Source organism: Parathielavia appendiculata, assembly GCF_033297405.1.
Source record: "Parathielavia appendiculata strain CBS 731.68 unplaced genomic scaffold N657scaffold_1, whole genome shotgun sequence".
NCBI classification, from domain to species: domain Eukaryota; kingdom Fungi; phylum Ascomycota; class Sordariomycetes; order Sordariales; family Chaetomiaceae; genus Parathielavia; species Parathielavia appendiculata.
Genome location: NW_026944220.1, coordinates 531,841 through 559,236, shown reverse-complemented (window position 1 = coordinate 559,236; position 27,396 = coordinate 531,841). Strand labels below are relative to the sequence as shown.

Genomic DNA, 27,396 nt, shown 5'->3' with positions numbered 1-27,396 from the left:
CATCTCTGTGCAGTTCAAGTTGGCTGCTGTTTCCGTAGATGGATTCTGGGATAACAGGCCTTACGCGTAACTGAACACTGGACGGTGGGATGGGTGCCAAGGGGTCCGCGGTACCTGCATTGGGCTTGGAACCCTTGGTTTGCAGAATGCCCAAGACCTTGATGTCGACCGCAACTCCATGCAGGCAATCTCAACCGGGGATTGTCTGGCACTCACAACGCTAACGTGCTGATCATCATCCAAACTGTCCGTGAATGGTTGCATCTGCTCGCATCTGCCATGGAGAGATCAAATCGAGACCACACAGTTCGTGGGCACCTTTTCCTCGATACAATCCGGAAACCCAGCAGATGCAAAGAGGTGCAAAGTATTCCGTACTCCGTAGGAGTTTGAACAGAGATCGTCGTGGGGACAAAATTACAGCTTCAAGGAACTTTTTGACACTGGCAGCATACAGTTGTGCTAGAAACGCTTAAGTGGTTACGGCCTCTGTTCGTAAGGTAATTTATCACGTAATTCATTCAGCTGACGTTGCGTGGCAGCGCGGCAGCAAATGCGAATGCAAAGCGCGCGATCCAGAATTTCAGGGCCCCTTTAACGTTGAGATTCACATGCTCGGTGTCTGGTCCCTTTTCTTCTCTGATTAGCAGCACACCCCCGGGCTTCTGCCCCCCTCCACAGCCCCGAGATGACGCGACGCAGCAGCCAGATCTATGTCTGCTGGGGTTGTCTCTCGCTCCGACCGGTAGAGCGTGCACTCATCCGACAGCGCGCCCCTCGCCCAACGACTGCAGCGTTTTCATCATTATCGACATCGCCGTCGGCAACATCCCGCAGATCACGGCTGCTGTCCGGGACCCTCGCCACCCGTCATGACCGACCACATCTCCGATCCGCGTCCACTGAGTCCCCATTTCCGGCCGCCGATCTGAACTTCGACTGGGCGAACCAACCGAAAACCCTCCGTTCCGTTTCCGAGTCGACCAACATTCGCGAGCGACTGAGGGCCTGGGAGGCCGCGAACCCAACTCCCGCCCTAGCCTTTCCCAGGGACGACCCTGCCGATGACGCCGTCGCCAACGTCTTGACAAGGAATCGGAGCGAGTTTGGCTTCAAGCTGGATGTTGCTACCCAGGATGAGGATGCCGCACGCCCCCATTTTGACGGCGACGGCGTCGACATGGTCGACCTGGGCCTGAGCGGTGCAGTGCTGGAAGCTGGAGACCTGGTCGAAGTCACCTCCGGCTCGTGGGGGCTCAAGATCCTCGCCATCTGCCTCGGAAGCTTCAACGGCCATCTCCACTTTTACACGAATACCGGCAAGTGGTTCACGAGCCGTAACATCCGCTCTGGCTTCGTCGTCAAGAAGTTTGTCAAGGACCCAGCCGAACTGCAGGCTGTCGTCGATGCCATCCCCTCCCTCTCGCCCTCCAGCACCGTGTTGAACGAGCTCCAAGACCTCAACATTGGTCCCTCGCGCGACCTTGCCGCTTCCTTGATCCGCAAGATGTACACCTTTCAGTCTGCTTCGCGCCTTATCCACCAGACCTACGTCGAGAGGCTCAGTCGCGCTCACAACCAGCTTGGTCGCGAAGAGAGGATGCTCAGCTTGCGCGAAATCGCCGACGCCCTTCTCCCTGCCAGCCTCAAGCGAAACAAGGGAGCCTTCCCTCCCGAAGCCCTGTATGCCGTCTATTCTGTCATTGAGGGGGCTGACGTCGCCTTCCACGCTCTCGACCGCGGAGCTCGTCACCACGAATCCTACGTTTTTGCCCTCCGGTCGGCCGAAGTCCAGGAAAACGTCGCCCAAGTCGAGGAGTGGGTCCGTGAATACTACGAGTCTCTTCGCGGCAACTCCAAAGCTGGGCGCAAATTTACGTCAGCTGTTGCTGTGTTTAAGGATTTCCTGGAGCAGGCCCGCAGCCTCATTGATCAAGTCCGCAAGGAGCGTCAGTGGTCGCCTCACGGTATGATAGGGCCGTGTAAACAGGGCGATGCTCAGTTCACAATCCCCGCCTGGTCCGACACGGGCCACTCCATCATCCAGTTCATGGAGCATTGGGCCGCATCGGGCGGATTCCGCTCTGGTTCGCGTTGCCACTGGATTGGAGCCTCCATTTTGCGGGCTCTCCATCGCTACGACGACTCTTTGCTCGACCCCACGACTGGCTGGACCTTCCTGCAGGAGATAGGCTGGATCCCGCCGTGGGACATCAGCGCCCGCCATGCTCTGCGCCTGCCGGAGCAGGAGGTCAACCGGCACGCCAGTATTCTGCCAGTATCCCCACCGAACGCCTCCGCCTCTGAGCTCGGCCCAGACCGGCTTGCCGACCTCCGTCAAGATTTTGCTCGCTCAACTGTCTACTGCATAGATTCAGCCGACACCCTTGACGTTGATGATGGAATTTCGCTTGAATCCCTCGACAACGGAGAGCACTGGATTCACGTCCACGTGGCGGATCCAGCCTCCCGCATCCCGCCGGGGAGTGCCCTTGCCGAGCAAGCAGCCCTGCGAGCCCAGACAACATACTTGGCTGGTTTTTATCGGAGCATGCTCGACGGCGACCATGTCAGGGAGGCCTTCTCCCTAGGGCCCAACCAACCCACGCTCACTTTCAGTGCTCGAGTCACCGAGACGGGGCGTATCCTCGAGAGCAAGGTGACCCCCGGAGTCCTTCGTGATGTCGTGTACATCACCCCGCAGGATGTCTCCTCTGTTGTCGGCGATGATGACCCTTCAGGCATACCTACGCATGTCTTCGAAGTAGGAACCCCTCAAGCAAGAGATCGTCCTCCCGTCAGGAGAATGACTACGCCTTCGGGTTTATCTAGGGCGCAATTCAGGGAGCTCAAGACGCTCTCGAAACTTGCAGATGCCCTCCAGCGTGTCCGGCTCGATAATGGAGCCATTCCAGCCTTCCTACCTCGGCCAATAGCCACGGTCTCGACAGACGGGATTGCACCTGGGGTGGTCGGTGACAGTGTAGCATTCTATCGCGGCGATCCCTACATCCGGATCGCGTATGGCGGCCAAGGTAGTCAGCTAGTGAGCAGCCTGATGCAGTTAGCCGGCCAAATCGGCGCACAGTGGTGCTACGAGCGAGACATTCCCATCCCCTACCGCGTCCAGCTGCTTGCAGGCCAAGACCGGGACGCCCTGCTCGCATTCACCCGCAACGTCTTCTACCCACAGCTCGCGGCTGGCAAGAACCCGTCGGCCGAGGACTGGCACACCCTTCGCGCCCTTGTCGGCGGGTTCGACGTCTCGACCGGTCCGGCTCCCAATCTGGCCATGGGCCTGGACCTATACACGAAAGTGACATCGCCTCTTCGCCGATACCCGGATCTGCTTGTACACTGGCAGATCGAGGCTGCCCTACTGGAAGAGCACCGCCGCGGCAGCTCTCTCGCGGTCAGAAAGTCCACTGGCGCCAGCGCAGAAGAGCAAGCACCTACACCCCCGGTTAAGAGCCAAGCAGCAAAGAAGGGCCCAAAGAGTTACCTTCCCTTTTCCAAAAAGGAGCTCGAGGACACGGTGCTTCCACGCCTGCGTATCCGTGAGCGCCACAGCCGGCTGATCGACAATGTCGACGGCAACAGCCAGTGGATCCTCCAGGCGCTGGTACGGGCGTGGCGCTTCGGCGAAGGCTCCCCGTCGCAGCTGCCCAAGACTTTTAGGTTTACCGCCTCGGATGTCGTTGCTCGGCGGGCCATCAAGGGGCGGATTGACTGGTTCGAGCAGCCGGCGACGGTCCACCTCGAGGACTTGAACGGCGTTGTGAGGATTGCCGAGGTGCAGCCTGGTGATGTGTTCAACGTCGAGTTGGCGAATGTGAATGTGCATATGAACAAGATATATGTGAGGCTTCTGGAAAAGGTTGAGAAAGAGTAGACCGGGAAAGCCTCACAACTTTGCTCCAAGTATTGGGGGCGAGTCGAACAACAGGGTCCTGGGAATTGGCATTGGAGAGCCATGTAAACCTAAGTTGAGTGCAAGATACAGTGCTGTATGATAAAATTCTAGTGGATGGAGTCATGGATATCAAACGGGTTCAAGATAGACAAAAACAAGGCCAGTGCCGCGGGTGAGCGAAGGAAAGCGTGCGATTAACAGAGCTACTGGTATTATTGAACCCTGAAACGAGGACCAAAACGCCCATCAACCTGGACAACAGTAGAAGCAGTACCAAGGGCTCGGCGGTCGAAAGAAGGCCACTACATGCCCTTCTCCCTAAATTTAGCCCTTGAGCCCCTAAATGTGTATATATCTAGGTTCCTATCCCCAGCGTTACAGCCCGGCTAAAACGCTCTGCACACCCACACTCCCGGCGTCCTCGCGCTTCTGCACAAATGTCTTAAAGTCGGCCTTGCCCAGTCTCTTGCCACCGCCGCCTCCTCCTCCTCCTCCTCCTCCTCCTCCGGTACCCGCCCCCACCGCCACCGCCGACGATGACGACCCAGAAGCCAAATTCCTGGACCGCTCCCGCAGCGCCTCGGGCCCAATGATGAACAGGTATCCGACCTCGGTCAGCACCTCGAGGCTCTGCTCGACCTCCTTGGCGAGCGGCCACTCCCTCAGGGTCGACACATACTTTGCAATGTCCTTGGTCACCATCAGGCCGCCTGTGGCATTGACCTGGAACTTCTTGAAGTGCTCAAACAGCAGGCGGTGGATCGCGAGGGCGAGCTCCGAGCTGAAGGTCTCGAGGTTGTGGCCGTCGAGCGCGTGGCGGGCTAGCGTTGCGACTTTGGTATGGAGGAAGGTGCAGATGGCCTGACAGGTGGGCGTCTGCAGCGAGTCGACGAGCCCGGCTTCGAGGTCGCTGTCCTTGGGGCGAAAATCGAGCTTTTTTTGTTGTGCTAGGAGCTTGGTCACCCAGTTGGCGGCGACGTCCAGGGTCGACTTGACGACGGCGTTGGCTTTGCGCTCGGTGGCTTCGATGGCCATTTTGGATTGGGCTTCCATGCTGCGGCGGACGGTCGTGTTGGACTCGGCGAGGCGGATGAGCACGGTGGTGATGAAGCGGGACATGAGGTTGGTGATGGTGACGACCGAGCGGAGGTTGGGGAGGTACGAGAAGTCGGGTTCGGTCTTGGAGTTTTCCTGCGAGGTGGCCTGGTCGAGGGCGGCGTCGAGGGCTGTTTCGACGTAAACTTGGCCCATGGTGGTGAGGAGCAGGTTGAGAAGCATGTTGACGTCCTTGGGGGTCTCGCTTGCAGACCCCATTTCGAGGGTGCGGCGCACGCTCTCGGCGAGCCAGCCGATCATGCGCTTCGCATATGCGACGCTGAGGTTGCCGTCCTGCTCCGACACCTCAATGTCGTTCTTGTTGCTGCTGCTGTCCTGGATACCGGCGACCCGGAGCATCATCTTTTTCTGGGTGGGCGTGAGATCCGAAGACTCCAGTCGCTCCATGTACGCGTCTCTGGCCGATGCGATGAGCTGCGTGCCCTGCTGGGCGATGGCCGCCATGAAGCCTGTCGGGGCCCTTTTCCGCCTGGAGTGGTAGATCGTAAATTTGAAGAGTAGGGAATTGTACATCACTTCCAAGCTCCGCCTCTCTCGGTCAATATAGGAATTGCCGACCAGGTAAGGGACGAACAGCTCCTCCAACTGCTGGTCTAGTGTTTGTGAAATTTGGGCCGAGCACGGCTCTGGATGCTCCGTCAGACCGTGTGTCTTGAGATCTTCAACCAGGGCGCTGATGTAGGCCCGTGAAGCGTGTAATGAGCGCAAGAATGCCAGGGACGAGACGGTGGTTGCCTTGTCCAGGACCATTTCCAGCCTCTGCTGGATGGACTGCTGGAAGACGCGTTGAATGAACTTAATCAGAACGGTTTCGTAGTAGGGGAATGCTCGCTTAATGATGAAGGACTCCTCCTGCATGACGATCCTGACCTCGTCGACGAGCGACTGTAGGCTCGGCTCAACGCCGGGGGGTTCAGAATCAGGATCCGCCAGCTGATCCCATGTTTCGCCATCCGTAGTGACCTCGTCCGTGATGAGCTGATCACGGTCAATGAAAAACTGGTGTTGGTTGACAAAGGCGGCAATGACGCTGGCGCCACCGTTGAAGTCGTAGAGCACCCGCGCACATTCCATCATGTCGTCGAAGTTCTGGCGGCGGTAGCTGTTGTTGAACTGCTTCAGCAGATCTTGTTCTAGCAGCTCCGAGAACTTCTCGAGGACCTCCCTTGTATTGTGTCGTCGGTTTGTCCCCGTCACACCGTTGGTGACGCCGTTCCCTCGAGATCCGTTGGGAGCCTGGCCCCACGATGCCGGATCGAGGCGCTGACTGATGCGCATCAGCTGGCGAGCAATCACGGCGCAGCGCACCTTGTTCTCGGCGCCGCCCTGGCGCTGTATCTCCTCGAGCGACGTCAGCTGCCCAGCCTCGGTCACCTCCATCCAGCATTGGATCAAGAAGTTGGCGTCCTGCGCTTTCCTCCGTTTCCTGTCGAGCTCCTCGAGCTTCTCGCCGATCTGGACAGCAATGTTTCCTCCCCCATCGGCGCGGGCGTTACCGTTGGCGGCGGTGCCCGAGTTGTTGAGAGTCAGGTCGAGGGCCTCGAACTGCGCCATGGACTGGTCGAGCTTGCGCCCCAAGGTCTCGAGGGTCTGATCATGTTGGATTTCGGCGCGGCGGACTTGTGACAGAAGCTCCGACTCTTTCACCTGCAGCTCCTCCGACAGCGCAGCCAACTGCGACAAGGCGTCTGCAGACACAATGTTAGAAGAGAGCGGCCACCACAAGCCCAGTTCTGGACCAGAGGCAGGGAAGGGAGAGCTCACTCTCAAATCCCCTAATCAGCGATTTTGGGTCGAAGGTATGGTGCGCGGGGCCGGAGCGGCGACTCGCCGGGACAGCAGCATCAGCAAGGGAGTCGACAAAGTCGCCGACAATGAAGTCCTTGTTGGAGAAGTCGTCGAGACTGAAGCTGGGACCTTGCGGGAAGAGAGAGCGCGATGCGATGGACGCGCCGCGTTCCATGGCGGCGACCGTCACCTCTCGCACGTTTGAAGACGACGGCGCATGGGGCGTTGTGGGAAGCTGCCTCTTGATGCTGGATCTCAGTGCTACGTCTCAAGATCAAGTGCTGGGACTCGAATCTCTGAGAGCAGGGTTGGGCGGGGTGTTGGGGGATTGTAAGCTACAATAACATTACAGCCCAGTACAGATGTGCCTGAAGCCGCCCTGCTTGTGAGTTTAAGCGCTCCATATTCCGTCATGCCTTTGAGGTGGATGTTGGCCAATACGGTAATTACGAGGTAGGATGGTCAAAGTCACAGTTGATGACAGGGAAGCAAGGGCCTGTATTAACATCCAATCCACTGTCCTGAACTTGTTCACTGCCTCACCAGTGACGCGGCGATGAATCAAGTCAGCGCATTTCAACGGAGAGCAGATGTTTGAAGACCAAATATCAACCACTTTCAGTCCGATAAGGTCGTTATTCCTCAACCCGACCTATTTGCATTTTTCCAATCCTGGGACGAAGAACCAGAACTGTCTGCTTAAAGCAAATCTGACCTAACGCCGCAAATCGAAATCATGCCCTCCCGTGCGAGTGCCCTGAACACCTACCGGCAAGACGAGCGCTTAGGATACAAGCTGCTGACACCCGAGGAGAGGATACGACTCCTCAAGGTGCGAGCACCCTGAGTCGAATTTCATCAAACAATGCCTAATTCTAACTTTCTTTGGCGGCAGCCGTACCTCCCACCACCACCCTCCCGGTCCCGGTCCAAGTCCCGAACCGAATTGTCGAGAGCACGCGAAGAAAAAAAGGCCAAACTTGGTGTGCGCCGCTTCCTCCGGCGTCAGTACCATGTGCTTGTCTTCGCCGTCATCCACATCTTCTTCTCCGTATACATCCGCCTCCGACAGGCTTACAATGCCGTCGTGAACCGGATATACTCGATCTACTACCACCACCACCGGACGCCCGAGCTGATACGACGCGATGTAAAGGGGCTTCGGCGGCTACCCAAACACCTCAGTGTCATCTTGACGTTGGAGGACCAGAGACACAGCGGGGCCGGGCTAGAGAGGTTGATCAACGAGGTGACGGATGTTGCCGCATGGTGCGCCAGCGCGGGGATTCCTCAGCTGTCGATATATGAGAAGACGGGTATGTGGCAAGCCGGGGGGAGGCTAAAATGTTGTGCCGGAAGTAGCGAGGTGTCATTGGGTTAACTAACCATGCCACAGGCATCCTCAAGGGATACATCAAGGATACGCACGAGGCCATCTCGCAGAAGCTTCACTTCTACTTTGGTCCCAACTGCCCGTCCATGAGTCTCGGGGCTCCGCACATTCCCGCGCTCGAGTCGTCTGTCTCTTCGGACGGGACTGACATGATCAATGGCAGCAGCAGCGACGAGGACGAGGGTGAGCCCAGACAGCACATCTCGATCATGCTCATCTCGGCCGAGGACGGACGGGACTCGATGGTCGACCTGACCAAGACGCTGGCCGAGATGTCGCAGCGTAAGAAGCTCAACTCGGCCGACATCACCACGGAGCTCGTCGACGCCGAGCTGACCGAGAGCGTCATGTCGGAGCCCGACTTGCTCATCCTATTCGGGCCGCACGTCGAGCTGGCGGGGTATCCGCCGTGGCAGATCCGGCTGACCGAGATCTTTCACGTGAGAGATAACCAGGGGGTGGGATACCAGGTGTTCTACCGGGGCTTGCGAAAGTTTGCGCAGGCGCAGATGCGGAAGGGCAGGTAATCTCGGCGAGTTTGTTTAGCGGGGGTGGGGGGTTGTTTGGGGATGAGAGCAGCATGCGTGGTTGGAATCTGTGATGAAGCAAGCAGTATTCGTATCGTATAGACTCTAGAGCGGGATGGATCTCTTGTTAATGGTCCAGGTTATTGGTGTCAAAGAGCACCTGACTTAATGCTGTTCTCTGATTACTGGTCAAGAGCGGTAATCAGAGATGCTTCAACTCAATCAATCCCCACCAAACCACGGGACTCTTACTATTTACGCCAAGTATGTGACAGTGAACCTTACTATTAGTGAGTATCGTACTCAGGAACCCACCTTTCCCATACTTACAAGTGATCATGTCCAGACCACTCAAAGAAAGATGTGTCTACTTTAGACCCCTTGGTTCTGAGCATGAACTCTCTGTTTTCACGCGTGAACTTCGACTTCCATTGGCCAGTTTCTCTTTTCAGCGGGTCTCACTCACCTGTGCGCTCCGTTCATTGTGTGCTCGATTTCGATTTGGCCTAATTTGACAGGTGAGTAACACACAACCCCTTTCCTTCCAATGATTTTATCGTGGGCGAGCTTCTGACAATTATGAGCCATCAGGGGAAGGACTGGGGTGTGGAGGGCAAGATGACCATTTTCCGGCCGCCAATCGTCCGCACAGGCACGGCGGCCCTCAACCGCGCCCTCTTCTCCAAGACAGTCGACATTGCTGCCGCCGCCGTGCTGGATAACAGGCTCATTTCAAAGTACAGAAAGTCACTTGAGACTGGCCGAGAGATTCTGCATGCTGAACGCATCTCTCCCATCCGGCCCCATCCAGACAAGGCACTCGCGGAGCAGGGGCGCAAGTGTCTTCTCCTGAATCCCAGTGTGCGGCCTGAAGGTACGATTATATGTATTGCACTCTCAATGTACTTCACATACATACTCCAGAGGATAGATACTAACATACATGGACTTTACAGCCTCGGACACATGGGGTCCGGTACTAAAAGAAGGTGTCGCCAATGAGGAGTTAACGGTTGTTCCCTACGCGCTGCAGCTCGACTACGACTACTGGACTTATCGTACGAACGCAGCTGTGGTCTTGATTCGTGGGCCCGTACCAGAACTAACCATTAGCCAGGTGATGTTATGGACTCCATTCTGCCTGAAGATCTTCATGATGAGATCCCCTCTGGCTTCAACATCGCCGGTCACGTAGGTACGTCACCCCTATCACCCAAGGTCCTCTCATAATAACAGCCAGCTGACGGACCCCAGCACATCTCAACCTGCGCGACAACTACCTCCCCTACAAGAACCTGGTAGCAGAGATCATACTAGACAAAAACCCTCAAATAAAGACCGTCATCAACAAGGTCGACAATGTCGGGTCTGAGTCCGAGTTTAGGACCTTCCAGTACGAAGTCCTGGCCGGGCCAGATGACTTGAATGTGCAGGTGTCGGAGAGCGACTGCATCTTCGAGTTCGACTACTCCAAGGTCTACTGGAACAGCAAGCTCGAGTCGGAACACCGCAGACTTATCAACCTGTTCCAACCGGGCGAGGTCGTTTGCGACGTCATGGCCGGCATCGGGCCTTTCGCCGTGCCTGCCGGCAAGAAGCGTGTCTTTGTCTGGGCCAACGACAAGAACCCCGAGAGCTTCAAGTGCCTCGAGGCCGCCATCAAGAAGAACAAGGTCAGCCGACCACGCCCCTTCCGTGTTATTGACTTACCTTCTGACATAAGCACTCCAGGTCATGCCCTTCGTGCGTCCCTTCTGCGAAGACGGCCGCGTCTTCATCCACCAAGCCACCGATTCGGTTCTCGAGGCTTCACAAAAGGGCGAATGCGCCGTCATCACTCGCAAGGAGCCCCTGCCGCAGGCCAAACTCACCACCACCAACATCACCACCACCGCCAACAAGACCAACAACAAATCTTCCAACTCCCGCTCTCGCTTCGCCATCCGCGAGGACCGCATCCCCATCCCGCCTACCATCTCCCACTTCGTCATGAACCTTCCGGCCTCGGCCATCGAGTTCCTGCCAGCGTACCGCGGCGTCTACGCCGGGCGCGAGGCCCTCTTCGCCCCGCACACGGCGACCAAGCTACCCCTGGTGCACGTGCACTGCTTCTCGGTCAAAGCCCCCGCCCACGACGAGACGCCCGCCCGCCTCGACATCTGCGAGCGCATCACCAAGCATCTGGGCTTCGCCGTTCGTCCCCGAGGCGATGGCGAGGGTGAGGAGGGAGAGGAGGAGGAGGAGGGCTTGGTGGCGGTGCATTGCGTGAGGGACGTGGCGCCGGCTAAGAGCATGTATTGTGCTAGCTTTCGGCTGCCGAGGGAGGTTGCTTTTGCTGCGAGAGGGTAATAAATAAGACAAGGCGGGTTGCATGGTGGTGGAGGTTGTTCATGGGTGGTGTTTCTTTGCTGAAGAGAGCGAGCCGTGAAGTCATCCATCTCGTATCTTGGAGGCTTTTCGATAAGATAGGCTCTTTGTTAGCATTGTAAAGTTTTCTGGCTTGATTGAGAAGCACAGATGGGTACCATCATTCCAGTCAGTCATCAAGGAGCTGCCCACCTCATGCCTTGGTCACACATGCAAGCTATGCATCGGTGCATATGCATGTGTCAACGGTTTACATTGCCATTTCTATCTCGCCAGGGCAACGTCCACGCCCAAGGGTTGGACATATAACATGCATAGTGCATACAAAATAAGCGCGCTCCTCTTTGGAAAGATAGACCCGCCGATGCGATAATGATGATGGGAAGGTGTCCATCTCACACACCGGCCCGATGTTACGCCAACTCTCATGCATGTCGCAACTTCTGGGACCGATACATCATCTGCCAGCACCCCTCCCCTCCTCGATCTTATCCACGTTGCATGTGGGGACCAGAGACATCGGTCAACGGCGGGACGAGGCCGGCCAACGTCGGATGTGGGCGCGGCTGGGTGGGCTGGCAATCCCCGATCCGATCATGTCGATATGCGACTTAGATTTCTACCCGTCATTTTCTGGTCCATTGGCGATTAGTGTATCTGACGCCAAGATTGTCGCTTCGGTAGGTTGAATCCCATCAGTCTGATATCAATACTGTATCAGGGAGGTGTGAAACAGAACCCCTGGTTGCGACCAGCTTTGGAGCCGAGACAAGGCAGGAACTCTAGAACCCGTCGTGGGTAGCACAGAGCAACGCACGCTGCAGTGTGTTGAGGGGGAAGATGGTGTGCTGTCAAGGGGTCGTATGCTAATGGGTGTAATCGCCAGCCTATCGCACCATTCACCGGTAACTCGAACGTCGGTCCGATGGAGGGATGATGCACACTCGGTCAACGCACTCGGTCAAACGACAAGAAGCAAGAGAACGACCCGAACTTTCTTTGATTTCGCTGCGCATTGTAGCATTGTCCGTCCTTTCTTGACAAAGCAAGACATGTGCGTTGGAAAATCGATACGCTATGTCTAGTCATGAGGTGAAATCTTGCATATGAAACGTGTAGCCGCACAAGAACGTTGACAAACTTGGGTGTTGATGCTCTCCAGAACACGCTGCCTGGGCCATGATCAGAACGGTTTTCAATGGCTGACCGGTAACAAGTGGAATGGCTGTCTCTCCGATGGCGAGCTAGCCATGGGCCATGTGTATTACGGCGACAATAGCTTTGTTGAGGCATACTACATGGTAGTTTGTTCAGCAAGCTAGGACTAAGAGATCCGGCGGGTTGTATATCTTTGTTGTACTAGAAACCGGATGCCTTCTTCTGCAGCCGCGATACAGTGGTGGATGCAAGCGAATCCAGGTATGTCCATGCAATGTTGGCCTTGCATCAGCGTGTGTGGTTTTACTGGTGATGATTTGCTGCTGTGTGTCGGATTGTATCTGCGTCTGATAGGCCGGGCAGACGATGAGGCCAGGGCGACCAGCAAGTGGTCCATCCTATCTATGATGAGTCGATGACGGACGGACGTTGTTAGTCTGTGCCACTGAGCAATGGCCAGCCCACGAGCAATTGATACAGAGAGAGTCGCCGTTGGCCCGGTTTTGCTGCCGAGATCCCGAACTGTGTGTGATGTTGGAGATGGATTGCTGCTCCCCGGTCCAGACTTGCAATCGATTTGCCTGTGGCGACCGAGGTCCAGACTTGCCGAGCCCGGCAATTGACACCGAACGGAACCGCCGCCATGTTCCTCTTGCTGTGGGTCGTCTTCGTGTGCTGTGAGCAGGACAGTTTGATCCATTGGGAAGGCAATGCTTTTCAGCGGCAACGGGAAGAGTCGGAGGCCTAGTGAAGTGAGTATGGGGAAGTGCGGACGGCTTCTCATCCGAGTGCCATATCTCCACCGCATCCCGAAGCCGAGGAAGGCCCCATCAGCAGGCAAAGATGCCAGGCCAGGCTTGTCAAAGGCATTCCTCATCAGATCAGGGGTACAATACATACTCGATCGGGACGATATACTGGGGTTGGCGGTGAGAAGGGTGTGGCCTGCAGATTTGAGCAGAAGTGGAGAATCAAGATGCGGGCAGGGGTGTTTTCTTCCCAGACACCCACGACTCTTGGCAAATCAGTTCGCGCAGAAGAGAAACCTGACGAAACGCCGGCCTGTGAGAGAATCACAGGCTATGTACTCCGTATGAGCTGCGCAATAGCCCATGTCATGTCATCCATCCTGGAAGTTGTGGTTGACCACAGTGTCCGTGTAAGAGTGCCTGCGGCCGCGATCTGTGTGTTGATGGAATTGGATTATGCGTCAAAGGCCGTCCAAGGGAAACGCCGGTTGGCAAAACAGTTTGGTGCTAGCATTCATCAAGCATGGAGAATTCCAGATCCTCCACTGTGCCCAGTCGGCCAGTTAAGGGGTACCGTACCTGTGGTCCAGGAGTTGCCGAAGGAGCCGTAATTCATCAAGGGCGGGCCATCTGGGGATTCGACTTTACCCTGCTGGAAAAATGGGAAAAGACAGTTGTTTCCAGGTGTTATATCCGGCCAGCTTGGATCCATGAAATGCCGGCTGTGTTTTACTAAAAAAACGAAGATGGCGCCAACCATTTGAAGCAAATGGCGACGAGGAGGTCACACGCTCGGTGTGGAGCGCCTTCGGTGCATTCCAACCATTCCGCCTGCCGCGTCCGTCGTTGCCTCCCCACGTCCAGCAGGCCTGGCGACATGGGGGGAAATGCCCAGGCTTGCCAGGGCAGGCTCTATGTACACTAGGAGAGCGTCTCCGAATTCTCGGCACCTGCGTCGCACAGAGAACCCTACCCCAAACTTCCAGCGCAGTTTCTGCTGTTTTCCCGGTTCCTGCCCGTTCGGTGCACCAAGGACTTCAAATCGCCAAAACGCAAGCGAGAGACTCGGAAGGGGCACGTAAGATATGGAAGTCATGGCTCAAAAGTAGTGACACAGACTTTTCGAGCAAACCCGCACACATCCATTTTTTTGCATGTAAATCTCGACTTCAACCATCAGCAGCGGACACCCGACCTCACTTTGCCCATTCTCCAAAACCACCTAAGGAAATCACGGACCAGACTCAGGTACCTGCCGCATCGCCTATCGCTTCGCTGCACTCCACAGAGTTTGCACAGTTTAGGCGCGGCAGATCATGCCAATCCGCCGTGTGCCACCTTCACCGTCAAGGTACCGCCCAAATCCGACGCCCCCGTCTAAACATCAACGCCCCACTCAGTCACGCATCCCACGTTCTGGCGCAACAAGCCAACGGCGGGTCCGAGGACGTGGGAGCCACAGGCATTGGGCAACCCGCTTCCGCTCAAGCTGCACGAGGTGCCCAGACCCGCAGTCCCCCATTCTCGAACACAACTCTGAACGACTCAACCAACGATATAATCCGTTCGGCCCTTTCCTTGGGCCTTGCTACCTTGTTACCGCTTCTGCTTTACCCCCGCCTTCGATTCCCCATCTCTGTTTCACACACGCCCTGCTTACCTCAGGTCTAATCATAATTGCGTGCAACGCGCCGTCAAGGTGGATCTCGAACGAAAAACGCGATCTTGACCAACAGAAACCTCAAGCCCTCTTGTCCTAGTCACCGCCTTTGTTTGGCCCGGACGCCTTGTCAGCCACCACAGGCTAGGTGCCCTTTCCGAAAGAGCAGAGAAAGAGTCAGGACGGCGATATCCTCACGACTCACAATACATCATCTCCTGCTGTCAATTACGGACTGACCTTCCACCACCTCTTATGACGGGATCGCTTCGTTCGTTGTTGGAGAAGGATTAAAGGCGATTTGGATCACCGGGGTCTCTCTTCAGGATGGCCGTGGTTCTTCCGTCCGAGGATGACAGCTATTTCTCGACAACCCTGCGACGCTCCCATTCGCAACCAAAGATTGCGACGCAGCGCTCCAGTTTTCACGCTTCGGCGTCAACCTCTCGGCTCAGTGATTTCTACTCTCAGCCATCAGTGACCTCGTCAGCGTCGGGAATCTCGTCAGCGCCGTCATCTCCGCAAGCCACACACGCCTCCGTTGATCTGTCAGAGTTGTCGACGCCGGCTTCATACTTCTCCTTGGCCTCAGATTGCCAGAGCGCAGCAGCCACGCCAGAAGACATCACCCTTCAGCAATACGATGATGGCGGCTACTTTAGCCGTCTCGTGGACCGGGGGCCCGCGGCGAGTCTGGACTGCTCCCCGCCAAATGAACATGACGGCTCGGCCGCCACATCGAGACCTGGCAGTCCTGAGTTCCAAGAGAGGGCCGAAGACGATATCGCATTACGGGCACAGCCTTCCCGGCATGTTGACTATTTGTCGCATAACTGGCGCGAGGAAGATATCTGGTCGTCGTGGAAGCTTGTCGTGTCGAGAAGAGGCGATTACAACAATGCCGCGCGGCTGGAGAATGCATCATGGAGGACGTGGATGAAGTCCAAGAACAAGCTCAACACGGTTTCAGCTGAGACTTTGAATTGGTATGCTAAATCCTTCCCTCGCTCTTTCTTGCAATGCCATCTAACCTCCACAACAGGCTCAAGGACCACGACGTGACATGGCTTTATGGACCGTTGCAGACGGGCGCGTCGAGCTTCAACCACACATCGAGCAGTTCCAACAGTGCTAGGCTCTCCAAGTCAAACTCGTTTGTCAACAAGAAGCCAATTTTGAAGAAGAGGAGTATGTCGGAAATCATGCTCCAGAGGTCTCTTTCCACTTCGTCGCTCGTTAAGCAAGCAGCGGCAGCGGTGCAGGCTCAACAGAAGGGGGTGCTGAAGAGGAATTTCAGGCGGCCGGGCTTCGAGCGGGCCAACACGGACTTTATGACATTCCCCTTTTCGTCACGCGGCGTCAGCCACGACGGTACCAGCTTGTTTCCCTCGGCGAGATCGTCAGGGCTCGTCTCCCCGAATAGTGGACGGAAGCACATTCACTTCAACGAGCAGGTTTCCCAGTGCATTGCAGTCGAGGTGAAGGGGGACGATGATGAGGATGACGAGGCCGTTATGGATAGCTATGGGGCCGACAGCGACTCAGATGACGACGCCATCATGATGAAGCGGACCCAGAGCAAGAAGAAGAAGAGGCCGGTGTTGAAAAAGAATAACTCAAACAGTGGCTCGGAGAGCAAGACGATCGCCATGCTTCCCTCAACCACATTGAAGTACCGGGAAGATACTCCCGAGCCGACCGAAACAGCTATGAAGCACAGCACGAGCGGTGGACTCCGCGGGCCCCTTTTATCACCTTCTTCATCCCAAGAAACGTTACGCCCAGAAACGTTACGCCCATCTAAAAAGCCCGGGAAAATATTCTTTGCCGGAGACGACGACGGCGATGAGGACGACGAAGACTCGGACAAGATCGACATCCGACCCGGCGTTTTTCCGGCTACGCAACGTGGCGAGGGCAGTTACGGGTTGCGCCGGTCGGCGTCTTCGGCCAGCCTAACTGCTGATCCAGCTGGCATGCGTAGAACGGCGTCGGGGATGTTCATGCCAGCTGAGGAATCGCTGCCCGCTAACCCGGACGACGGCCTTGTCGGTCGAATGCTCAATACGGTAAATACGGCCCGAGATATTGCCCACGTCATCTGGAACGTCGGGTGGAGGAGTGGCTAAACCCTTATTCCTGGCGGGACCGCGTTTTTGTTAACCAACCTTGTTTTTTTCCAGAAGGAGGCTTCGTTCATTTCCAACCGACTACGGCACAATTCGAAGACTTTTCAGGACTTGTACGATTAGACACAAGCATCATTGGGGTTATGGCGTTCCCCCGCTTAGGGGTTCACGACATGGGCGAATCCCTTTCACCCCAGGCACGCAAGGGGGCCGCCGTTTTGTATCGCTATTGCGTGCATTGTTTGGGGGGCTCGGTTGGGTGCCTTTACGACAGGAAACATGCATTGGACGGGGTGTTTGAACAGGTCTTCGCTTTTTACAGGTACCGGATTTTATCATCTTCAATCTTGGTTGTCATTCTGGAGCAGGTCACTAGGGGGGGCCTGGCCGCTGCGGGGTATGCCCGGACGGTTGAGTTATTATGGGGGTCTATGGCTGAAGCAATACCCACCGGTTACCTTGATTTTGGGAGTTGGTTGTCATGTTTTCGGCTGCGGCTCAGCAACAGCCACGGGCTGGCGGCTGTACGTGGTGGTCTGATAGTCTAACAGGCGAGCGGCCGTGATGCAGCCGTGGGAGTTAGGGAAGATAAAAGGAATCCACACAGAATCTATGTCAGGTACTGTTACTCATTAATGCTTGGGGACCTTCACATAACCGTCGTCGAGGAGTCTCATAGTCGGCTCGGACGCCGCAGCCGCAAGGTTCGAGTTCCATTACAATGGTACGGTCAGTCTTGCCAATCTCATGGAGTGACTGAGTATTTATCTGTCTGAATCCTGGTGATCGAGGTTCGTAGACGGCTGAAAAAGCCTCTATCGACTCCACGTGAAGTGTACGGAATAATTGCTGTGCAAAGGTGTTTTACTGTGGAAGGTATTCAAGTTGCTTCAAAGAACGACCTGAACTTAGTGCCAAGACAAGTGTGGGGCCGCAAGGCTGCCGAGAACGCGTTGCATTGGGAGCTGCCTGTGAGCTCCTGCAACTTGATCTCCAACTTGCAACTCCAGCTACCCAGCTAAAGCCGTCCATCGCCGAGTTCACGCAGCCTCTGGCCCGCACATCAACGCTCGACTCAAGGAGATAGAAGCATTGGTATTGACGATTTTCCTTCGACAGACACGCATACGATCGCAAATAAGAGTCCAAAATGGATACCCTCGTGGCTCGGTATAGCCGCCCGACATACCAGCAGAATGAGGCCTTCTCGGAGCAGGAGCAGCAAGATCTCGCCGACGCCGTGCCCAGTTTCTCTCTCAAGTTTGCCATGCCGCCGGTAGCACATGTAAGTCTCCGTTCTCAAGCTTGCTTTTCAGCATTTCCATCGTGCTGATCGATGGAAACCATTTGACTACAGCCTTCGGCTTGGCTCCGCGCAGCGACAGATGACCGGTCGAACCCGTCGTGCCCGATCAAGATTGCGCACGGCACAACGACGCTGGCCTTCCGCTTCCAGCACGGCATCATCGTGGCGACCGACTCGCGCGCCACGGCGGGCAACTGGATTGCGTCACAGACGGTCAAGAAGGTGATTGAGATTAACTCGGACCTGCTCGGCACCATGGCCGGCGGCGCCGCCGACTGCCAATACTGGCTCGCCTGGCTGGGTATGCAGTGCCGGCTGCACGAGCTGCGCCACAAGCGCCGCATCAGCGTCGCCGCCGCGAGCAAGATCCTCGCCAATCTGGTGTATCAGTACAAGGGCATGGGCCTGTCGATGGGCACCATGTGCGCGGGTGTGACCAAGGAGGAGGGTCCCGCGCTCTACTATATCGACTCGGACGGCACCCGGCTGGCGGGGAATCTGTTCTGTGTCGGGTCCGGCCAGACGTTCGCCTACGGCGTGCTCGACGCCGAGTACCGGTACGACTTGACGACTGAGGAGGCGCTCGAGCTTGGCAGCCGCAGCATCCTGGCGGCCACGCATCGCGACGCCTATTCGGGCGGCTTCATCAATCTGTATCATGTCAAGGAGTCCGGATGGGAGAAGCACGGCTTCACCGACACCAACCCGGTGTTTTGGAAGACCAAGCTGGAGAAGGGCGAATTCAGCAACGTCACGAGCGATCTGGCTGAATGAGGGCTGCGGAGAGGGAGCAGTGGGAAGGTAGTGTTTGAGCGGGCTTGAGTGACATTGGCTTGGTAGTTCAAGTTGAATGGGCACGGCGTTGGTGCTCTGCGGTCAGGGCAGAAATGGGATGAGCAACGAGCCTGTAAGGGTACAACAGGACAGCATCGTGCACGCTTGCGAGAAACACAACCACATCATCCTACCTTATGCTGAGCGTGACTGATGTGTTGATTGACCAGCCGGGTATCCAACCGATTTTGTAAGACTCTATCACGGGGGTATTGCCGTCACAGAACTACTGGTACATACATACAGGGGAAGAGAGATAGAGAGAGGAAAAGGTGGCTTATACATGCAGGTTTCTCCATGCCCTCATTTCTTGGCCCTCGAAATCCCCCATCATCGACCGCTCTGGTATGCTCCTTCCCTCTTTTTTCCCGTTCCAAAGATTCTTCATCCCGCCACGTCTGGGACATGTACATATACAGCGGAACCCCATCTTTTAGGGGGCATTCTTCTTCTCCGGCCGCCCGTCACTCTCCGTCGAGGCCTCGTCCGGCAGCCCTCCAACCACCTCGGCCGCCCCCGGCAACCGCAGCCAGCCAGGCAGTCCCAAGATGCCTCCGGTTCCTTTCCCCCGCTGTTTCTTCCGCTGCTCACCGTCCACGACATCACCACTGCCGCCATCCATAGACCACCTGCGCACGGGCAAAACGCTCAGGTCCGAATGCCATCCGCCTTCGTACATCTCCATGCCGGCCCAGGCGATCATGGCGGCGTTGTCGGTGCAGAGCTGCGGCGGAGGACACACGATCTCCAGGTGTGGGTAGCCGCGGGCGCGGAGCATGTGCCGGAGGATGTGCTGCAGAAAGCGGTTGCTTGCGACGCCGCCCGAGATGACGAGGGTTTTTGGGATGGCGATGGGGATGGCGGTGGTGGTGTTCGCTCCCCCGTCCTTCTGTTTTTCGTCCTTGGCGGCGGCGCTGGCGCGAGCCCGGATGGCATCCAAAGCAAAGATGACACGGCTCGCCAGGTGCTCAAAGGCGAGCCGCATCGCCTCGCGCGCAAGTTCCTGGCGCTGGGCCACGTCCATGTCGGGATTCTTGAGCACGAGGGCTTGGACCTGGCCGCCCAGGCCCGAGAAGTCATAGGCCATGTCGCGGCGTTCCGAGAAAGGCGGGCTGAGGAACCAGCCGTGGGTGGGGGAGGTGTAGGGCCTGATCTCGTCGGCGCGTTTGGCTGGGGCCTCGTAGCCATAGCCGTCGTCGTGCTGTTGTTCATAGGGATCGGAAGGTTGGGGTAGACGAGGAGGAGGAGGTCCGGACTTGGGCTCGGACTCGACCTCGGGCTGCGGAGGAGGAGGAAACGCAAACTTCTCGAGAAGGGCGCCGTACATGACGTCGCCGGCACTGGCCAGCACGTCGGCAGGCAGGATGGTGCGGGCGCACTTGTCTAGCATGTCGCCGATTGCGACGTTGTGGGACTCGGCCAGGATGGCGTGGGACGTGACGGAGCGGGAGAGGAGCAACTGTGTGTGGCCTCCCGAGACGAGGAGGCTCAGAAAGGGAAAGGAAGGGAATGGGTGTTCTTGGTTCGTCGGTCCCTCGAGGGCGTTGACCAGCCGCGGCGTCAGGGCGTGGGCCTGCATGTGATGAACAGCTACGAGCGGGACCTGCCATGCCACGGCGAGGCCTTTTGCCATGCACAAGCCGACCGAGAGGGAGGCTGTCATGCCCGGGCCTCGGGTGACGCTGACGAAATCGGGCTTCCGGCGTTGGTTGGACTGGACTCCTAAGGAGCAGGTCGGGGACAGGTGCCGCAGTGCCTGCTCGACGAGACGGGCCAGATGGGCGGTGTGTGATATGACGGCGGTTGTGGGCTCGACACCGCCGAATTTCCTGTTGTCGGACGTGACCTTGGTGTTGACCAAGAGACGGGCTCGGTTGCCGCGCTTTTCGAGAACAGCAACGCATGTGTCGTCACACGACGTCTCGATGGCGACGGTCAGCAGCCCCCCGGTCTCTGTGTTCTCGTTTGAACGACGTTCCATATTCCCGGTCCCAGTTGCATACTTGCGTCTGCCGTTCGTTAATAGCTGTGGCGGTCTCGTGCGGAGTGGATAGACATTGAGAGAGAGAGGACCTGCTCTACGGGACCATGTTGTTGGCAGCCCGTAGGCTGTCGCGCGTCTCATTGTGTCTTGCTCCTTCGACTTCGCCTCATCTCCAGTACATGTCTCTTTTAGCTTCGATGTTGCATCCCTTACACGACTGGGTTTGTGAGATCACTGTTTTTTATGAAACTACGTAAATTGTCAAGGCCGTCAAGGTTCTCGGTCCGGCGCCAGTCCTCTTTGACAGCTGGCGTTCCAGCAATTGACAGCTGACGCAACCTAGGTACTGTGTATCGATCCTTACTGTGTAACCTTCCTAAAAAGGGTCTTTCCCCAACACGAGAGCTGATATCGAGGAAGCTTATTCGATTTGGCGCGAAATCCAACATGATCATAGAACTCACAACCGCAGAATGTTGGATACCTTAGATAACGCAACGCCTGCTTGAAACTATGCATTAGTCTAGCCCACCGAGATGCACCGTCGCTATATATGCCAGGCCCAACCCCAAAACCATCCTCTACAATGCTCCATGCAAGCCAAGTCGAAGCAAAACATAAAAAAAAAAAAAATCTTCGTTTGAGAGCCCCCTGCTCCCTTCTTCCCCCTGAACTGCTTCCTCCCTTACTCTGCTCCTCCCCCCTTTGCATCCTCCTATCTCCCCCCATCGACCTGCACCCAATTCCGATACTCGCACTTGCACCCGCCCGTCCCGCCGTCGATCCCGCCCAAGCTAGGATCAAAATCGCCGCGCGGGTTGACCAGGTCCCCCGTCGTGTTCATATTGACGAGCACAAACTTGGCGTCGTCGAGCACGATGCGCTGCCGATCATCGACGCCGCGGGCAAATACAAACTTCTTGTCCCGCTCGCCGCCGTGCGTGTCGAGCGTGATGGTGACCGGGTAAGGGAACGAGCCCGGCTGCGTGCCATTGCGGTCGACATCGGCCGCGCCGCCGCCAAAAAACTTGCCGTTCAGCCGCGTCGTGTTGGCCATGCGCGTCCAGATCTCGACCTTGTACCGCACCGACAGCCACGTGATGAGGAACTTGGCTTCGGTTCTGAGGCTGCCGCCGTTCTGGTCCGCGGGCACCGGCGACGAGTCGCCGCCCTCGCCGGGGCCGTTGCCGAGGAGCGAGGCGACCGACTTGACGTACGTGGTCTTGGTAAAGTACGAGTAGAAGCCGTAGCGCTCTGTCGGCAGCCCGCGGTCGTACAACCGGAGGGGTTGCTGGGTCGGAAAGCTGAGCAGGACGGCCGGCGCGCCCGTGCCGTCCCTGTCGAGCGCCGGCGGCGGCGCAACGTCGGACGCGTTGGGGAGCTGCCGCCGCGTGAGCACCTTGGGCCCAACCGTGTCGTTAATGGACCGCAGCATGCTGATGTAGAAAGGCGTCGGCTCGCCTGCCTTGCCGTCCGAGACCACCCCGTCGGTGGTGTTCCCTAGGAAGAACATCTCTGCGAGACTCGGCGGTGCGGGATCTGGTCGGAAGGCCAGGCTGGAGCTCGGCTCGTCGCGCCTTTGTAACATATATCGAACGAGGGAAGTAAACCCGGTGACTGCAATGGCACGTGGGCGCAAAATCGGGCTGGATGTTGTCGTCGTTGTAGATGCCGTCTTTGTGCTAGTGGCTGACGACTTCCCCGAATCGGACGGTGTCGCCGTTGTGGATATTGTCTTTGTGCTGCTGGGTGTCGTTGTGATTGTCGTCTTTGTGCTGCTAGCTGATGACTTGTTCGAATCAGACGGGGTCAGCCGCGGAGGCTCCTCGATAACTTTCCACCGCTGTGCCGGGTCGTTGTCGAACTGAATCTGAATAACGAAGCTTGGCTGGCTGGCGTCAAACGGTGCGACCGAGTCCGCCTGTTCCTTGGGGAGAGAGCAGCTCCACAGTGTCGGCGGCTGCACACAGGCTGTCGTGGCGTCCGATTCGGGGCCGATCACCGTCGAGATGCCCGTGGGAATCGGTGGGAAGTCGGTGAGGTTGAGGAACCGAGAGGGCGGCGCTGTGGCCTCGCCGGCGGTCCGCCGCGAGAGTAATACGCCAAGTGTGACTCCCAGCGCGGTCAGCAACAGCACCATGATGCAAACGCCCAAGCATATCCGCCTCCTCTTCCTCCCCTCACGCCCAGGTCTGCCGAAGCAGCCGCAGCAGGGAAAACAACCCCGGCCATGCCATAGCCTCCCGGCCTTCCAGACGACGGCATCCTCCTTCTCGTGCCTCCGCCGCTGCCGCTCTACTTTCTGTCTCGGCCCGCGTCCAGATACATCGGTGAAATGATCGCCTGGCACGAACGACCCAAGAGGTCTATCTGGCAACCTAGCCTGGTGCACACCAGGCAGCGGTGTCAGAGGCACCTCTGTTAGACTGATGGCGCCCTGAGATGTCATGGTTTGCGACAGGCCGGGCGGAACTGGACCGGGCGATGGAGGATACATGCTGTTGAGGGGGTGGCCAGCAGGGAAGACTGCGCGGTAGCGGATGTTGTGTTTTTGTGAGGGCGGCGAGTACGGTGGCGGCAGCTCACTAGGTGTCTGTACCTCTTCGGCTATTACACGTGGCTTCTGAGGCTGGACTGCCCTTCGCGAGGGCGGTGGAGTTACTTTTGAAGATGACGGCATTGGAGACGACACGTCTTCAATGATGATTTCTGGCGGTTGTTGTTGGAGTCGGGGAGTGCTCCGTGGACCGCGCGAGGATTCGACTACTGAGTTGGGTGAAGCAGGTGTGAAAGTTCGTTTCTTATCCATGTCCCTCCACCACGCTTGATTTTCATCTGGCTTGGGCTGGTTTGAGCCGGGGCTCTGTGGCGTAGGTGGTGCGAATGGGGAGGTCACCTGGTCCCACCATCCTGTAGATCGAGAGCTTCCCACCGTTGCTGACCGTTGCCGGCCTTTGAACCTGAGTGATTTTCTTTGTGTGGTAGCAGGGCTGCCATCTTCTTCAAACAATGTAACCGGAGTTGCCATGTCATCATCGTCGTCGCTGACATATATCGGCGTGGTGACTGTATCTCGGTAGCTCTTCTCGTGCCCGTCCGCTGCGAAATCATTTCCGTTGTCACTGGCACTGAGGGGCGACACATCGGTAGCTCTGTGGTGCTCCGGGATGGACGGAACAGCGGGCACGTAGCTGCGTTCATCAATCCGCGGTGAGGTGCCGTCCTCCGTATCGGGAGACCAGGCAGAGGTTGGCTGATTGGGCGAGGCAACCTTTGCCGGCTTGAAGAACCGGGGAAAGTCGACGGGCGTTTCCACGACAGCAGTCTGCGGGCTAATGACAACGTCCGAGTCCGAGGGCATAGCAAAGCCGATCATGATCGGCCCCGCACTCGGGGATAGGTCGGCCGGGGTTGACGCCTCAGCGACCAACCTTTGAACCCTCTTGCCTTTGGTCGGCTTCCGCCTCAGCCAGCCAAGGGTACCAATGGAATCTTCAGACGGCGCGCCTTCCAGGGCCTTCAGGGCAGCGGCATCGACAAACTTGCCGGTTCGGCTCTCCCGGTGCTCAAGGCTCGGCCGCATCTGCTGCGCGATGTGTTGCTGATGTTGCTGCTGCTGCTGGCGCAACTTTGCCATGTCGGTGACCAGTTTGATGCCGAATTTCTCATTCTGCGCCTTTTGCCTGTGAAGGGACCTCAACGTCCGTATCCTCTGGACTGGATGAAGGGCGGCCGAGCTTGACGTCCGTCGCGATATTCGTCGCGACGCTCGTCGGTCTGGCAGTCGTGCTGGCTCGACCATGGCGTCTTCGATTTTTTCAATCCCATGCCTGAGCAGGCAGCCCTCTTTCTCGATGTAGGGCGTTAGCACCTCATCGTCTTCCCAGTCCTCCCAGTCATCCCTGCTTCGGATCGAAGACCCGTTACTTGACCCGGTCTGAAGCGCCCGCGTATCGCTCATGTTTGTATCGGGTTCCGAGTCTTGTTTGATCGGTATTGGTGCGTGTCCTGTAGTTCTCGAGTTGGCTGGCAAAGATTTCTTGTTCAACAGAATCTATCGTGACTGCGTGTTGGTGATGTCGATGTTGTGGCCGTATCAAGAGCGAGCGTGAGAAGCAGAATCAGGACTGGCTCAACAATGGCGTTTTCGCCACGTGCTCGAGTCCCAGGCAATGAACAAGATGTCCGAGTTGGGGTCAGAAAAAAGAGAGAGAAAGACACGGGTTCCAGATCAGGCGCGCTCGTTGGCGCGTGGCAAGAGTCAAAGAGAGCCAAAGACGAACCCCGACAATAGGAGATGAAAAGCAGCGAACGAGGAACAATGGCCAAGTCAAGCCAGAACAAGGAACAGTCGGAGACGGGACCAAGACGCGACTCCCGCTGCGTAGGCTGCGAGCGTGTAGCCGGCGTATCGTGTCTCCTTGTTCTCCATTTTCATTGTCCGACTCATCTGCCTACCTACCTCGGGTACCTCACCTTACCTTCAGCAAGCGAGAGCCGCCGTTGCCAATCGCTGCGCGGGAAATGGCTAGCCGGCTACAGCTTGCGCCTGCCCTTGCCTGCGACAAGATGGCCATCGTCAAGCAGGGCGCTGTGTGTGGACAGCGAGAGCGCCTCCTGTTTGATGTTGCGGAGTCTTGCGTGTGGAATAAGCGCTCTGTGGTGTCTTGCCGTTGATGGATTGGCCGACGCGAACCGCCCGGAGCGTTGGCCCGCATCGTGATTGGTTCCTTGTCGCCGACTGCCCATCTCAACGGCTGGCCAATCGACACACAAACGGCAGCCCCTGCCTCGCTTTTTCAGAAAGTAGGCACGTTAATTTGCCTTTCACCAAGTCATGTTCATTTGACTTCGGACGTGAAGACCTCAACCATCATGTTTAATCTGTAATTTCCTCAAAAATCTATGACGGAAATGGCAGGCGCACCACCTGCAGGAGCCAGCAGCTCCGTCATTCCCAATGCCAAGCCATTGCCGGCCCACAGACAGACCCACTCCAGCGGCTCCGCGTCCTTCGAACCGCCCGGTTGCCTGAAACGAATTCGTGCCAGCGTCTGGCAAGAAGACAAGGTCCTCTTGCACCGTTTCATAAGAAAGAGTCCTCAAAGTCGCTGCTTGAGGTCCTCTATCAGCAAGGCCATAGCGATTGCCAAGTCTTTCTAGAGCCTGCCAAGGCTTCCACCAAGCAGACAGGGCCTGACGCTCACCTACACAGATACTCCAGCTCCCAAGGTTAGATATTGCCGAAAAGTGACTAAGTGTACCTCCGGGCCTGTGAGAGTCGAATGAAACTGGTGAACGTCAAGCTCGCAGCAAACTGGGATGGGTAAAGTGTGCCTACCGAGGACGCCTCATAGTTTATGGTCTATCTGTGTCGCCAACGATTTATGTCCTTTCCACCCTAAGTGGTCTTGCTGCCAGGAAATGGCCTCTCACAAACCCATCCTTCAACCCATCCTTAAGAACGTCTTAGAGCAAGCGACCCCGTCTGAGCATCCTATCAATTTTTGAGCTATATGTTTGGCGTTCTTGGAGGGATTGGCTTAGATGCTAACCACCTTCTGCTTCTCGGCCATGTGCGATTTGATTGTAATTGTCTTGGCTCTCTGTTCAACAATGCAGTACGGATTACAACACACCCATTCCTATCCCGGGGATGTGATGATTGCGATTTCTCGTTCCTTGCTACAACCAAATCCTAATCTCTTCTGGTTTTGCTCAATCTCACAAAAATGTGAACATTAACAGTCATAGGCTAGTCCCATGTCTATAGGACGCAGGTGTATGTGCCAACTACGACTGTGGCCGGGTGGAAATGCGTCCAGTCCGACACTGCCAAGGTGATGCAGAGTGTCTTGACCAGTACAATCGTTGCACCGGTTGAAAGGTTGAGATCATGTCTGCGGTGGTTCACACAGACAGGCCCCCTGTTTATCTCTTCTGTCAATTGCTGCAATGTTATGGATACTCCGAATATGCAAGGTAACTCGCTACTAATGTAATTTGAAATAGTGAAGCAGGAGTATTCATTCCCAAGAGTGGGCGGCCATATCCCACAGATGGCGATTGAGATATGCCGTTCCGATCACTGTGGCAGTGTGGCATAGCAAAATAACTACCAGGGTAAGGTAGCATTCGGCAAGGGGGAATACGCTGCCAAACATCAACCCAGGGGGGTGGGGGGGCCAGAACCTTGCTGTCGGAGGTGAGCTTCAAAGTCTTGGCACAAGACAATGTTCATCTGCTGAGATGATGACACACCAAAAACTGTCCTCTTTCTGACCCCCTTTGCTCCGTTCCTGTTTGTCCTACTGTCTTGAACTGTGATCCGTATGTGCACTGCATCCTGATTGTTGCTGCACCACAATAATCAAGGAGGGCAGCACAAAGTGGGGACACCTCCATAAACCGAGTTTCAAGATACCGGCCGATCTGGATCACCGCCCACCTTTCTCGATTTGGTGCGCCACGA

General features: G+C 56.7%; 9 protein-coding genes across 9 annotated transcripts; 6 read left to right on the top strand and 3 right to left on the bottom strand.

Annotated features, from left to right (window-relative positions):
* Window positions 1-600: 600 nt before the first annotated feature.
* Window positions 601-4,141, top strand: N657DRAFT_638642 (RNB-domain-containing protein). The gene has a single exon (XM_062791634.1). It carries the CDS (start codon window positions 689-691, stop codon window positions 3,890-3,892), a length of 3,204 nt encoding a protein of 1,067 aa, XP_062651988.1. The 5' UTR covers window positions 601-688; the 3' UTR covers window positions 3,893-4,141.
* Window positions 4,082-7,187, bottom strand: N657DRAFT_638641 (exocyst complex component Sec10). The gene is made up of 2 exons (XM_062791633.1): window positions 6,794-7,187; window positions 4,082-6,717 (listed from the first exon to the last, which is right to left on the bottom strand). The coding sequence occupies exons 1-2, from the start codon at window positions 6,990-6,992 to the stop codon at window positions 4,289-4,291; spliced, it is 2,628 nt and encodes an 875-aa protein (XP_062651987.1). The 5' UTR covers window positions 6,993-7,187; the 3' UTR covers window positions 4,082-4,288.
* A 150-nt stretch (window positions 7,188-7,337) lies between these two features.
* On the top strand, window positions 7,338-9,012 carry N657DRAFT_638640 (Undecaprenyl diphosphate synthase). Its single transcript, XM_062791632.1, has 3 exons — window positions 7,338-7,649; window positions 7,713-8,133; window positions 8,214-9,012. Exons 1-3 carry the CDS (start codon window positions 7,554-7,556, stop codon window positions 8,735-8,737), a joined length of 1,041 nt encoding a protein of 346 aa, XP_062651986.1. The 5' UTR covers window positions 7,338-7,553; the 3' UTR covers window positions 8,738-9,012.
* A 40-nt stretch (window positions 9,013-9,052) lies between these two features.
* Window positions 9,053-11,291, top strand: N657DRAFT_638639 (uncharacterized protein). Its single transcript, XM_062791631.1, has 6 exons — window positions 9,053-9,255; window positions 9,329-9,611; window positions 9,694-9,795; window positions 9,855-9,932; window positions 9,992-10,410; window positions 10,469-11,291. Exons 2-6 carry the CDS (start codon window positions 9,356-9,358, stop codon window positions 11,084-11,086), a joined length of 1,473 nt encoding a protein of 490 aa, XP_062651985.1. The 5' UTR covers window positions 9,053-9,255; window positions 9,329-9,355; the 3' UTR covers window positions 11,087-11,291.
* A 944-nt stretch (window positions 11,292-12,235) lies between these two features.
* On the bottom strand, window positions 12,236-13,347 carry N657DRAFT_8413 (uncharacterized protein). The gene has a single exon (XM_062797558.1). It carries the CDS (start codon window positions 13,158-13,160, stop codon window positions 12,429-12,431), a length of 732 nt encoding a protein of 243 aa, XP_062651984.1. The 5' UTR covers window positions 13,161-13,347; the 3' UTR covers window positions 12,236-12,428.
* Window positions 13,348-14,998: 1,651 nt separating this feature from the next.
* N657DRAFT_562487 (uncharacterized protein) lies at window positions 14,999-16,800 on the top strand (the record flags this gene model as incomplete). Its single annotated transcript, XM_062788141.1, has 2 exons — window positions 14,999-15,657; window positions 15,714-16,800. 2 exons carry the CDS (start codon window positions 14,999-15,001, stop codon window positions 16,798-16,800), a joined length of 1,746 nt encoding a protein of 581 aa, XP_062651983.1.
* A 140-nt stretch (window positions 16,801-16,940) lies between these two features.
* On the top strand, window positions 16,941-17,443 carry N657DRAFT_8323 (uncharacterized protein). The gene has a single exon (XM_062797555.1). It carries the CDS (start codon window positions 17,080-17,082, stop codon window positions 17,338-17,340), a length of 261 nt encoding a protein of 86 aa, XP_062651982.1. The 5' UTR covers window positions 16,941-17,079; the 3' UTR covers window positions 17,341-17,443.
* A 361-nt stretch (window positions 17,444-17,804) lies between these two features.
* Window positions 17,805-19,236, top strand: N657DRAFT_659958 (N-terminal nucleophile aminohydrolase). The gene is made up of 2 exons (XM_062795025.1): window positions 17,805-18,085; window positions 18,158-19,236. The coding sequence occupies exons 1-2, from the start codon at window positions 17,951-17,953 to the stop codon at window positions 18,878-18,880; spliced, it is 858 nt and encodes a 285-aa protein (XP_062651981.1). The 5' UTR covers window positions 17,805-17,950; the 3' UTR covers window positions 18,881-19,236.
* A 137-nt stretch (window positions 19,237-19,373) lies between these two features.
* N657DRAFT_563923 (uncharacterized protein) lies at window positions 19,374-24,885 on the bottom strand (the record flags this gene model as incomplete). The annotated part of the gene is made up of 4 exons (XM_062788247.1): window positions 19,374-20,141; window positions 20,214-20,949; window positions 21,677-22,606; window positions 22,715-24,885. 4 exons carry the CDS (start codon window positions 24,883-24,885, stop codon window positions 19,374-19,376), a joined length of 4,605 nt encoding a protein of 1,534 aa, XP_062651980.1.
* Window positions 24,886-27,396: the final 2,511 nt, after the last annotated feature.